Source organism: Anolis sagrei, chromosome 2 (assembly GCF_037176765.1).
Source record: "Anolis sagrei isolate rAnoSag1 chromosome 2, rAnoSag1.mat, whole genome shotgun sequence".
Classification (NCBI taxonomy): Eukaryota; Metazoa; Chordata; class Lepidosauria; order Squamata; family Dactyloidae; genus Anolis; species Anolis sagrei.
Genome location: NC_090022.1, coordinates 71,379,135 through 71,391,304, shown reverse-complemented (window position 1 = coordinate 71,391,304; position 12,170 = coordinate 71,379,135). Strand labels below are relative to the sequence as shown.

Genomic DNA, 12,170 nt, shown 5'->3' with positions numbered 1-12,170 from the left:
TCTTCTCTGTTGTTGTGCTGTTGCAATTTTAGAGTTTTTTAATACTGGTAGCCAGATTTTGTTCATTTTCATGGTTTCCTCCTTTCTGTTGAAATTGTCCACTTGCTTGTGGATTTCAATGGCTTCTCTGTGTAGTCTGACATGGTGGTTGTTGGTGTGGTCCAGCATTTCTGTGTTCTCAAATAATATGCTGTGTCCAGGTTGGTTCATCAGGTTCTCTGCTATGGCTGACTTCTCTGGTTGAAGTAGGTTGCAGTGCCTTTCATGTTCCTTGATTCGTGTTGTGAGGCATCTTTTGTGATGCATCTTTTTGGCCCTTTGGCCAGTGATTCATGCTAGGCAAACTTCGTCCTCCCTAAGCATTTCTTTATTTTACCAAAGTAACCCATTCCAACCCCCTTCTCACTCCCCCCACCCTCCATCCCACTTCCATGTTCAAGATGTGCTTGGTACTGTTATTATATGGATTACTTTGGAGGTTTTTTAGTTTAGGGGCTTTGTTTTGCTTTAATCATATCATAAAAAACGATTAGCAGCTGCTTCCTTTAATAGATGCCTCAGCTTACTGAATGCAACAGATTTGTTCCTTGCAGAATCATTTTAATTGATATTAGGCCAACATGAAATGTAAATACCTTGCTTAGGTTCCAGCAATGTTTGATGTGGAGCAAGCACAAATTAAAAATGAGAAGTTTACAGAAATCAAGAATTAACTGCTTCACATCCTGAGATTTAAATAAAATGTGGTTGAAAAGAGAAGTGCCTTGAAAGCTAACAAGCTCACGTAGTATACAAAGGAATTATGAATTTCCTCTCCTTGGAGACACAGAGGGAGCCGTGGCTGCCAAAGCCCAAAATTAGTGGTCAGTCAATACTTTTTGCTAGAGCCAACTAAATACATACGAAACTGTGGAAAACTTTCAAAATTTCCAAATCTGGGAAAATATTACACACAACAACAACAAAACCCAGGGAGGCGGGCTGATTTGATGTTGAAAACATGATTCCGCGTGTTCAGAATTTTAAGATCAAGGGATGAAGAACACCAACTGTAATTGATTAATCTTTAATAAGTATTCCACAGAATTCAGGTTACATCTAGGACAACGGGGATAGACAAATACATAATAACTGTCATACTTTTTGTATCTCATAAATAGTTACTTTCTGGTAGTTACTTTCTTTACTCCATCCTTTATGTTGAAAAAGCCAGGGAGCAAACCTACAGAGAAGAGTGGCAGTTTTTATATTAAGAAAGCTAGAAATTATTTTGTGTGCTGCAGTAAACATCCAAAGTCAGTAAAAATCAAAATGGATGGTGGTACCTACTGTCCAGAAGACTTTTTTACAATCAGAATTCTACACCAGAGTAAAGCTAAGTAGCTACCATATTAAGATGACCTCTCTTGACATGGCAGGTACCTAGTTTCCATGAAAGGTAAAATCCTGATGAATCATCAAACTGTATAGTTGAGAATGCGGAAAGTAAATACTACCCATTTATTTGATGTATTAATAACCAGCTGAAACTGAAGCAAGGGGACTGCTGGGACTGTGGATGCTGGATGCTAATTCCCAAGGAATTAACCCAGAAGAAATTCAATTGTTTCATCTTTGTTCAAGCCTCACAGAGACTCATTAAATTAAGAACCCTAAATGGAACCAGAGGCGGCTGGTAGTTTCCTTGTCCCTGGAGTGATGAGTCTGCCGAAGTTTTTGTCCAAAACACTGAACATTATTTAGAAATATGGTTCAGCACCTTGGATAACTGTTTTAAAATTCAAACTAAAAACTAATGCAGACTTGCCACTCTGCTGGCATGGAAATCATCAACTGCTCCTGAAATAAAAAATGAAATATAGACAACATGATAAACAGCAAATAGAATAGGAATGAAAACTGGGAAATATGTATGTAAAGATACCAGGGTGCATGAATAACATCTCAAATGAAGAAGAAATGTACAGATAAAGGACTCCAGGGTGACTCTTGGCTTGAAAATAGTAGATTTGAATAGGATCTAGGAGTCTTAGTAGAACACAAGCTGAATATGATTCAACGGTGTCATCTGGCATTGTAAAAAGCCAATGAGATTTTAGGCTGCATCAGAGACTGAATAATCCCGGTCTATTTTGCTTTAGTTAGATTTCTCCTGGGATACTGTGTCCAGTTCCGGGCACCACATTTCAAGAAGGATACTGACAAGTTGGGATGTGTCCAGAGAAGGGCAACCAAAATGGTCAAAAGCCTGAAAGTCAAGCCCTAGGAAGAGCAGCTTAGAGAGGTTTTTTTCAGCCTGGAGAAGAGAAGAATAAGAGGGGCATGATAGCCATATTTAAATATTTGAAAAGATGTCATATTGAATATGGAGCAAGCTTATTTTATGCTGCTCCAGAGACTAGGACACACAGCAATAGGTTCAAACTGCATGAAACGAGATTCCACTTAAACATGGTAAGAGATGTTTGACAGTAGAATGTGTTGCCTCAGAGAGTGCTGGAGTCTCCTTTTGTGGAGATTCTAAAACTGAGGCTGAATAGCTATCTATCAGGAGTGCTTTGATTGTATGGCAGAGAGTTGGACTGGATGCTACTTGTGGTATCTTCCAACTCCATGGCTCTATGAAATGTGTTGAATGTTTCAAAGGGGACAAGAGTACAGACAAATTGTCAGTATTTGTAAGAAGGTCTGAAAAACTAAAGCTCAGAAGGAGCTCAAGCTTGAAAAATAATTTGAAAACAGAGGTCTGGTTATGTTTGGAACTAGAGGAAGAAAAAGGAAATGGAGGGTACGCTGCATGGAGAAGATGACAAAAATGAGAGAGAAATGGAACTGCTCAACGCCTATTTTGCCTCTTTCTTCTCCCAGAAGAGTACAGTGCTCAACCTTGTGAAAACAGGAAAAGGGGTTAGAGCCCAAAATAAAAGTGGTACAGGAATACCTAATTACTATAAATGAATTCAGCTGTCTGAAATGAGGTTATCTGCATCCAAAAATACTAAAGGAATTCATTTATCCATTTTCACTTTATAATCTTTGAGACTTAGTGAACAATTGAAATCCCTCCATGTTGCTGCCATCTTCAAAAAAAAAAAAGAGGAAAAACGAGGATCTGGATAACTCTCAACCAATCAGCTTGATGTCAATACCTTTTAAAAGTTTAGAATGGAGCAATAAACAGTCAGTCTGTGACCATTTAGAGAAGGAGTCCTCAACTTTTTAAGTCAAGGGCCAGTTCAGACTGTTGGGGGGAGGGGGGTGGACTATATTTTGGGAAATACATGAACAAATTCCTATGAACACTACACATATCTTATTGCAAAAAAAACCACAAAAGAACAATACAGTATTTAAAATTAAGAACAATTTTACCAATATAAACTTACCAGTATTTCACTAGGAAGGGTGGGTCTTCTTTTGGCTGATGAGATAATTAGGATTGTTATTTTATTGTTGAAGGCTTTCATGGCCGGAATCACTGGATTGTTGTAGGTTTTTCAGCCTATATGACCATGTTCTAGAAGCATTCTCTCCTGATGTTTCACCTGCATCTATGGCAGGCATCCTCAGAGGTTGTGAGGTCACTACCTCTAAGGATGCTTGCTATAGATGCAGGCGAAATGTCAGGAGATAATGCTTCTAGAACATGGCCACATAGCCCAGGATTGTTATTGTTGTGTGCCTTCGTTGTTTCAGGCTTAGAGTGACCTTAAGGCTAAAGTTTTGGGCAACGGCTGAGTAAATGACCTTGGAAAGGTGCATCAGCCCAAGGGCCTTAGTCTGGAGACCCCTGATTTAGAGCAAGATGCTGTGATCATTAAGAACAAGGAATGGAAATGAATCAGTCTATCAGTTATCTGCATATCAAATCTGCAGATAACACATTGGGAGAGGAAATGAATATCCCAGAGGACAGAATGAGATTTCATCATGATCTTAACAAATTGGAAAACTAGGTCAGTACTAACAAAATCAAAATGGATTAATATAAGTCATTATCCCAACAGCAACAATTTACTTAGTCAGTGTTTGGCAACTAGCAATAATGTACAGCAGGGTTCTCAACTTTTTCAGCCATGGAGACCTTTTTGAAGCAAAAGTTTCTCATGGAGTTTCAAGAATTTTTCATAAATATATTACTATATGTATATATATATATATAGAGAGAGTGAGTGAGTGAGTCATGGGTACACATGTTGGCACATTGTGTTTTAAAATTTGACAGATGGGCTGGGCCAGTGACAGATGGATAAATAATAATAACGTTATTCTTGTACTCCACCTCCATCTCCCTGAAGGGACTCGGGGTGGTTTACATATGGCACAAAGTGCCTAAATCAGAGCATAAAAACATACAATACAATACAATACAATACAATACAATACAATACAATACAATACAGTAAAACATATAGCATATAAAAACAACAATTTAAAACTCAGAACATTGCTCAAAAGCCTATAGTGACACCTACCGTAAGACATGGCCAGACTGTAAACAAAACAAGGGATTGGGGTAGTGCAAATTGTAACTAAGGAACAAGGACATGGGATGAAGTGCAGTGCTGTGTCAGTGATTGCAGACCTTTGGAGCTAGACATTCTCGAAGGCTTGTTTAAACATTCAAGTCTTCAGATCCCTACAGAAAAAGGACAGTGTGGGGCCTGCCTAATCACTCTGGGGAGGGCGTTTCAAAGCTGGGGGGGCACCACTGAGAAGGCCCTCTCCCTCGTCCCCACAAACCATGTTTGTGACAGTGGCAGAATTGAGAGGAGGGCCTCCCCAGCAGATCTTAAGGCTTGAGCATGTTCATAGGGAAGGGGGATGCAGTCACAAAGTTACGCAAGGCCTCAACCGTTTAGGGCTTTAGGATGGATAGTGTTTCTATGAACTAACTGGGGAAAAATGAACAAATTCCTATGCACACTATCTCGTTTGTAGTGCAAAAAAAGAGAAAGAAAGAACAATTAAATATTTAAAATGAAGAACAGTTTTAACCAACACAATCTTAACAATATTTCAGTGGAAGACCCCAGTCCCTTTTGCCATGCAGGAAAAGCACAATCAGAGCACTCCCAATAGATGGCTATTCAGCCTTTATAACAACAATAACAACAACAACAATAATAACAATAATAGTAGCAGAAACCCCAAGGGCCATCCAGTTCAACTGCCTTCTGCCATGAAGGAAAAGGCTTTTGGCAGCAAGGGGGAAAGAGCAGGAATGAGGGGGGAAAGCTTCGCGGGGGGAGGACAGAGGAGAAGGAGAGAATAGTGGAGCCCCTCAGTATGCTTTGCGGAGCCCCAAGGGCACACTTTGAGAACCACTGGTGTACAGAACAAATGAATTATGAACAAAATCTATAGCAGAGCTTTCCAAACTCTGTGTCGTGACACTTCAGTATGTCAGCTGCAGTGTGTAGGTGTGCTGTGCAAATGTAATGAGAAATGACAAAAATCCTGTCAATGTATGTTGCCTTATAAATGATACATTTTGAAATATATAAATAAAATGTTTTCATGAGATATGTTCTGTCCCCACACATTTCACTATTACAACTTATGTATGTGGCTGTATTTCTTATAACGGGTTAATTTAACCTCTAGTTTGCTAGTAAGACTGAATCACTGTGTCATGAAAAAATATGTCAGCAATATGAAATTTTTTGGAAAGCTCTGATCTATAGAGGTATTGTTTTGAGCCTTTAGGTCATTTCCAACTATGGCAATCCTAAAATGAACCCATCACGGGGATTTCTTGATAAGATTTTTTCAGAGGGGGGTTGCCTTTGCTCTCCTCTGAGGCCGAGAGTGTGTGACCTTCCCAAAGTCACTTAGTGGGTTTCCATGACCAACTGGAAATTCAAACCCTGGCCTTCACATTCTTGCTCCAATACGCAAACCACTATTCTAAATCAGCTCTCACAGAGTTATTAGAATTCATCACATTAGAATTCATCAAATGAAAACATTTCAGCAATTAAAGACACATTTATTTCTGCACCCTCTCATTATATAGGTCGTAAGTTTTCTGTGCCAGTACATCACTAATACAATAGTTCCATGTAACATTAGCCTGCTACTATTTGCTCACGAAAAGGATTCTTGCCAGGTATGTCTGCAAAGACGTGTTCCCTAAGAATGCACCATCTTAGATTCCCATAAAAGACCCACGAACAAGGAACCAGTATAGGAAAAAGCCAAAATAACCTTCATTCCTTTGGTATTTCTGCATAAACTCTTTTTCAATGTATTCCCATCTGTCCTCTCTTTTCAACAAATTAGAACAGGTCTGATGATTTTATTTTAACTTACCAGTATTTTAGATCATGACTATTGAAAGGTCGATGAGACCTCACTGTCTTACTCATTTGCGAAGACAAGGTGTCATGTTTGCCCACATGCATATTCATTACAGCTTTTCTGATCCTCTGTACTTCCTTACACTGGTTAATTTTTGCCTGTGAGTCCTAAAACAGTGTCTCTCTGGGCTCAGCACTATTAGATCCAGCCACAGCCAAAAAAGTAAAAGGGAAAAATGTTGAAAATGGTAGAAGTGGGAAAACAGAAATAATAGCATAAAATACTTAGCTCTAGTAAAATTGCTATGAATTTAGGCTACATCTCCCGGAAGCCCTTGTTTGGAGATAATGAGAACTGTATCACAAAATATCTTAAAGGCATCAGCCTGCTTATCTTTTTTACAGGGTGGGCCAAAATTCACACAGGGATTTCAATATTTAATAAGCCCTTTGATTTTTTGTTTTGCTTTTAATTTACAATACCATAGCATCATATATAGAAAATTATATTACATGTAACATATTTTTGAAATATCAAAATGTTATTAAAACATCAGACACCTTTGACACTTTTGGCCCACCTTGTACATCTGTGTTCTCCAGCTGGGAATTGTGGGTTTACAGTCAGCCTTCTGTATATGCTGGAGTTAGGTAGAATCTTTTTTTTTTGACGTGTCAGGAGCAACTTGAGAAACTGCAAGTCACTTCTGGTGTGAGAGAATTGGCCGTCTGCAAGGATGTTGCCCAGGGGATGCCCGGATGTTGTGATGTTTTATCATCCTTGTGGGAGGCTTCTCTTATGTCCCCGCATGAGGAGCTGGAGCTGATAGAGGGAGCTCATATCCGTTCACCCTGGAATTCGAACCTGTGACCTTTTGGTCTTCAGTCCTGCTGGCACAGGGGTTTTACCCACTGCGCCACCGGGGGCTCCTATGTTAGGTGGATAGGACCCCCGTGAAAGTGAAAAACCACAAGTAAAGGGGAAAAACGCTTTATTTTTACCTGAGAGAACACCTTTCTCATATTTTCTAGATCTTCTGGCATGATTTTATGGTCAACTTTCACTAAAACAGAATTATATTAGAGGTGTTTCTCTCTAAAAAAAATTCTAGGTCCTCCAGCATGACCTGATTAGATCCCTAGAGAATGTTTTAAGTTCATGAATAATCAAATGCACAAAAGTCAAAGCCACAAGTGTAGATGGACAACTAGATTTTTTCCAAACTATACAGTTATACAGAAACATATTGCTAGATTAGAATACAGCCTGTCTCCATATTTGTGCAGGATGTGCTCCCTTACTTCACATTGATATGCAGAACTCTGAACGAGGCCAGAATGGAGCTCTCCCTCTTGTCCTTCCTGCAGCAGGCTAAAACCTTTCTATTCAGGCAGCCTTTTCCAGATGAAGGAATTTAAGATCAATTCAGGGGGTGCTGTTGTTTTTAACTTTGAATTTGTTTTAATGGTTTTAACTGGACATTTTTAATATCATTCATATTTAATCCTGTTTCAGTGTTTACATATTTGTATATTTTAAATTGTATACTGATGCTTTTATGTTAAGCTGCTTTGAGTCTCCTGCTCTTGCAGGAGAGATAAAGTAGGGTATAAATAAATAGAATAATAATAATAATAATAATAATAATAATAATAGCATAGAGTTGTACTGGAGGATCTAAAAAATTCCACGAGGGGAAATACTTTCTCTGGCATGGTTTGTTTGATGCCAGATTTACAGATGCAGGGGTCATTCTGTATATTCACAGAAAGAGCTAATTTGAAAGCAAAGAAGCAATGAGAGGGGAAAATGGGACATTTCACCCTTTCTCTATTTTTCTGCATCAGATTTATATTCCCCCATCAATTATTTCCTCTGTGAGGTTCCAAACATGTATCCTAAGTAAGCAGAATTCTGTCACATTATAAACACAACTGTGTTTAAGAATGCAAAGAACTGTATCTTCACTTGCATGATGCTTTGGAGATATATTTCCTCTCTCCCTCCCTCCATCTTTCTATTCCCCCCTCCCCCCCCTCTATAAAAACTTGAAATCATCTTATCAGAAACAATTAGTGTTTATGTGGACTATTTTGTTGTCAAAGTAACTTTTACACCTTGCTACCTCTTTGCTTTTCTTAGCAGTCCATGGTGGTGCCCCCAACCCCTCTTCACACGGCCCGTGTCCTACAGGAGGATAAAGATCACTGGGACGAAGTGAAGGTAATGATGACCTAAGTTTTGTATATTGCTTGGCAGTAACTAGTTATAAGTAATCAGTCATCTATAAATATTTTTCCCAACAATCACATTATGTTACCATTATAACATAACATGGGCTTTCCTTTGTCTTTCAACTGTAACTTTTTAGTTATTTTACAGTCAACTGATGTACATCCTCACTAAATAGTGGCTTCACTTGATAGTGGGTGAAAAGTATGATCTGGTTTCAGATCATGTTTGTTGAAAATGTTTAAACATCAATGAAGTGGATAGGAGGGCTGATGGTTTCTTATCAGAGGCCAGTGACACATGTAGCATTTGTATATTTCTTTTAAAAATAACTAAAAAGTATCATCAGCTTTAATTACTTCTGAGCAAAGGAACAATATGTTATCTTTTTTAATAATAGGGTAGTTAAGAGTTTGTTTGTGCCTTAGAACTAATACCTACAGCTTTTCAAGTAACTTTATAAACTCTGGTGGTCATTTCCAAACCAATTCAGAAATATGTGAAAGTTTTTCTTGTTTGTTTATATTTTGAAAAATGCTCATAAATTTCTGTTGCAGGAACCTTAAGGTCAGTTCACTATTAATTTTTTTACTTTGTTGTTGTGTACCTTCAAGTCATTTATGACATGGCAACCAATTTTTAGCTTTCCATATTATATATCATAAGGTAATTTGGCAAAATATCTTCAGAGGCAGTTTGCCTTTGCCATCATCTGAGCCTGAGAGGGTGTGACTTGTTCAAGGTCACCCAGTGTGTTTCTGTGGCTAAAACGAGGGATTTAATATAGGTTTAAATGAACCAGGGGGTGGGGTGTAAATGATGTATCCTGTATACATTTAAAGCTGTGGTACATAACAGGAGTGGGGCAACTTTGATTCTCCAGACACTGCTTGGCAGCAGCTCCCATCACCACTAGCCAGCATAGCCAATTCTGAAGGATAATGGGAACTGGAGTCCAGAAAATATCTGAAAAGTCATAGTCTGTTCTAGCATGTAGTATGAGTGTAATTAATTTATTACCTATTAATTTATGTGTAGTGCTAAAAGCCTACTGCTTTTGGGAACTTTTTATAGCATCAAATTCTTAATTTTATGATGGTCATTCTGTTCCACTTATCAGTATTACGTAGAATTTAAATTCTGTTTACAAATTTCTTCCTTCTGGTTCTTCAGCCATGGAGTCTATCTGGTAACTATATGTATTCTAACCTGTCAGAAAAGAGGCTGCCTTTTTAAAGTCTTTGCTCAGGGTGGTAAATAGAGGAGTCTGTTTTAGTCACGGCATGGAGGAGATTGACTTGACCTCCTAACCAATTCCCTGTTTCCTTCCTGGGGCTGACAGGAGGAAATGACAAGTGCCTTGGCAACCATGAGAGTGGACTACGACCAAGTAAAAATTAAAGATTTGAAAACCTCTAACAACCGTCTCCTCAACAAACGTCGCAAGAAGCAAAAACAGGGAGGCACTTCTTCAGCATCTCCTGGTTGTAACAACCAATAAAGAAAAGAGTGAAGAATAAACATAAAATGGAACAGTTGCTCGAACAGAGTTCAGCTCACCTTCACACCAAAGCAAAGGTTACCTCTCTGAAATATTGATGAGCATGTGATCTACAGCCAAGGTGCACTGAAGCATCTAACATAAGATGTTCTGGAACTTTTTATTTTGGCATTTGGTTTTGTCTAAGGGGAATTTATTTGTTTATACTTTTCTTTTACATTTTAATAGAAATTACCTAGGGTGTTCCAGAAAACCATAGAATTCCAGTGAAGCTTTAGCTGAGTAGATGGTTATTGAGCCAATGCAGGTTCAACATATGTAGCCATGCTAAGCACATTTAAATCTCCCTGCTTTAAAATGAAGAGATTTAAGTGTAGGCCTAAGTTTAACAGAATCCAATGGGATGTAAAACCACTTAACCTTGGCTGGATTATATCCAGTGTCCTTAAGAGAAATGAATCCTACCGTTGTATAGACCTCAGGAACAGAAAGTTCAGGGTCTCTGTGAAGAGAATAGGTTTTTCACATGTTCTTTCTTGGTCTTTATTTTCTGCTTTATTTTAGTTCTAGAGATAATGCTGTCAACTAGTAGAATTTCTGTTTGAACAGGGAAACATTGCTTTTGAAATTTCAGGAAAATATTTAATCTTAAAGGATTATTTAAGCCATGATTCCATGTTCACACATGTCTTAGATGGAAAGCAATTCATACAGGAAAATGCATGTAAATACGCTGTGCATTCTCCTGTGTAGTGACAGTGACATTTCTGTTTTAATGTTGTGCCCTGTATAGAGGAGGTATAATTGGCCATGTTTTCCTGGTGAACATACATGTAGCAACTAGCTGTGAGTGTTGTTAGGCTTGAGTTGATCCAATTTCTTGATCTACACATGCCCAAACCATTCTTAGCAGATAATTTTCTCAGGTGAAAGACAGAATGTCTTGTTGAAACTAGAGTTCCACCTTCCATTTCCTCTTTTACAGCATACAAGCAAAGCTTGTACAATATGCAGACTGTTCATTTCTCACATCTGCCATTTTACTCATGGTCACATGTCAGCTTGTGCACCTTGTTGACCTGATGAAAAAAATAAGATATGTGAGCATTCCTAGAAACCTCCTAATTTAAGGAGCAGTTCACACAGAAGGATGCTTACATAGAGGTGCATGTTACCCTAATTTTTCCATACAAATGAGCCTTACTTGATCCCAGTAAGAAGAACACTGCACAGTTCGCATCCCTGGATTCTCAGTTGTGCTTTGCTCTGAGAAACCATGAGACAGCAGCTGTCTTCTCTGATCTCCAGCTTCAGCACTGCTTAGAAAAATCCCAGAAAGCATTTGGATTTCTCAGTGGGACTGGAGGCAGAAATGGCAATTATTTCTTTCACCATTTTCACTGTGATTTGGACCAGATAAAAACAGGTGATTGCTGCTCTTTGTGTCTTCAAAATGCAACATGAATGCAAAATGTCTCACAAGGCCTCCAAACTCATGAGACAGCCTGAGAAGAGGGAAGAGACTTGTGACTAGTAAGCCAGATCAAGCCAGTATTTGTGGAAACTCTGCATCAGAAACTCATGCCAAAATTACAGAGGATGGGTTATTCTGATAACAGGAAACTACAGTGCCTGACAGGTCGACTCTCATCATTAGGTGTCTCCCTTTGACCTGCAAGTAGGTATTGAACTGAAACCAAGAAGCACTGGACAAATCTACAAACTCTTGACTGTTTGATAGATTAACATTTTGCATAAATCAATAAATGGTTCTTTACCATTTTTTCTTAAATGAGACTTGCTTTCTTCAATGTGATGAAGCTGTATTTTTTATGGGATCAGCCTTGTTGCTGATGATGTTGTGTGTCTTCAAGTCAGTTTCTGTCTATGGTAGCCCTAAGATGAACCTAAACAGGATTTTATTGCCAAGATTTATTCAGATGAGGTTTTGCTATTGCTTTTTTCTGAGGTCACCCTCTGAGGTTTCATAGCCAACTTGGGATTCAAACTTCAAATCCTGGTTTCCAGAATCCTAAACCAATGTTCAAACCACTACACCCTGCTGATTCACTTCCATTAAATGTTAGTGGTTTACCTTATCCCCACCCAGCACAAAAAAGGCATCATTTAAGAA

The 12,170-nt window shown here is 38.5% G+C and overlaps 1 protein-coding gene across 3 annotated transcripts in view; it reads left to right on the top strand.

The window, feature by feature from the left end:
- The window catches only part of MAPKAPK3 (MAPK activated protein kinase 3), a 104,212-nt gene extending 92,384 nt beyond the window's left edge, over positions 1 to 11,828 (top strand). For 2 of the 3 annotated variants that reach the window (XM_067463617.1, XM_060765796.2), the window contains exons 10-11: positions 8,446 to 8,526; positions 9,878 to 11,828. In XM_067463617.1, coding sequence (XP_067319718.1) covers positions 8,446 to 8,526; positions 9,878 to 10,036 — 240 coding nt within the window. In that variant the 3' untranslated portion in view covers positions 10,037 to 11,828. The remainder of the gene's footprint in view (positions 1 to 8,445; positions 8,527 to 9,877) is intronic. The other variant, XM_060765798.2, reaches the window with a different exon arrangement.
- The last annotated feature ends 342 nt before the right edge of the window (positions 11,829 to 12,170 follow it).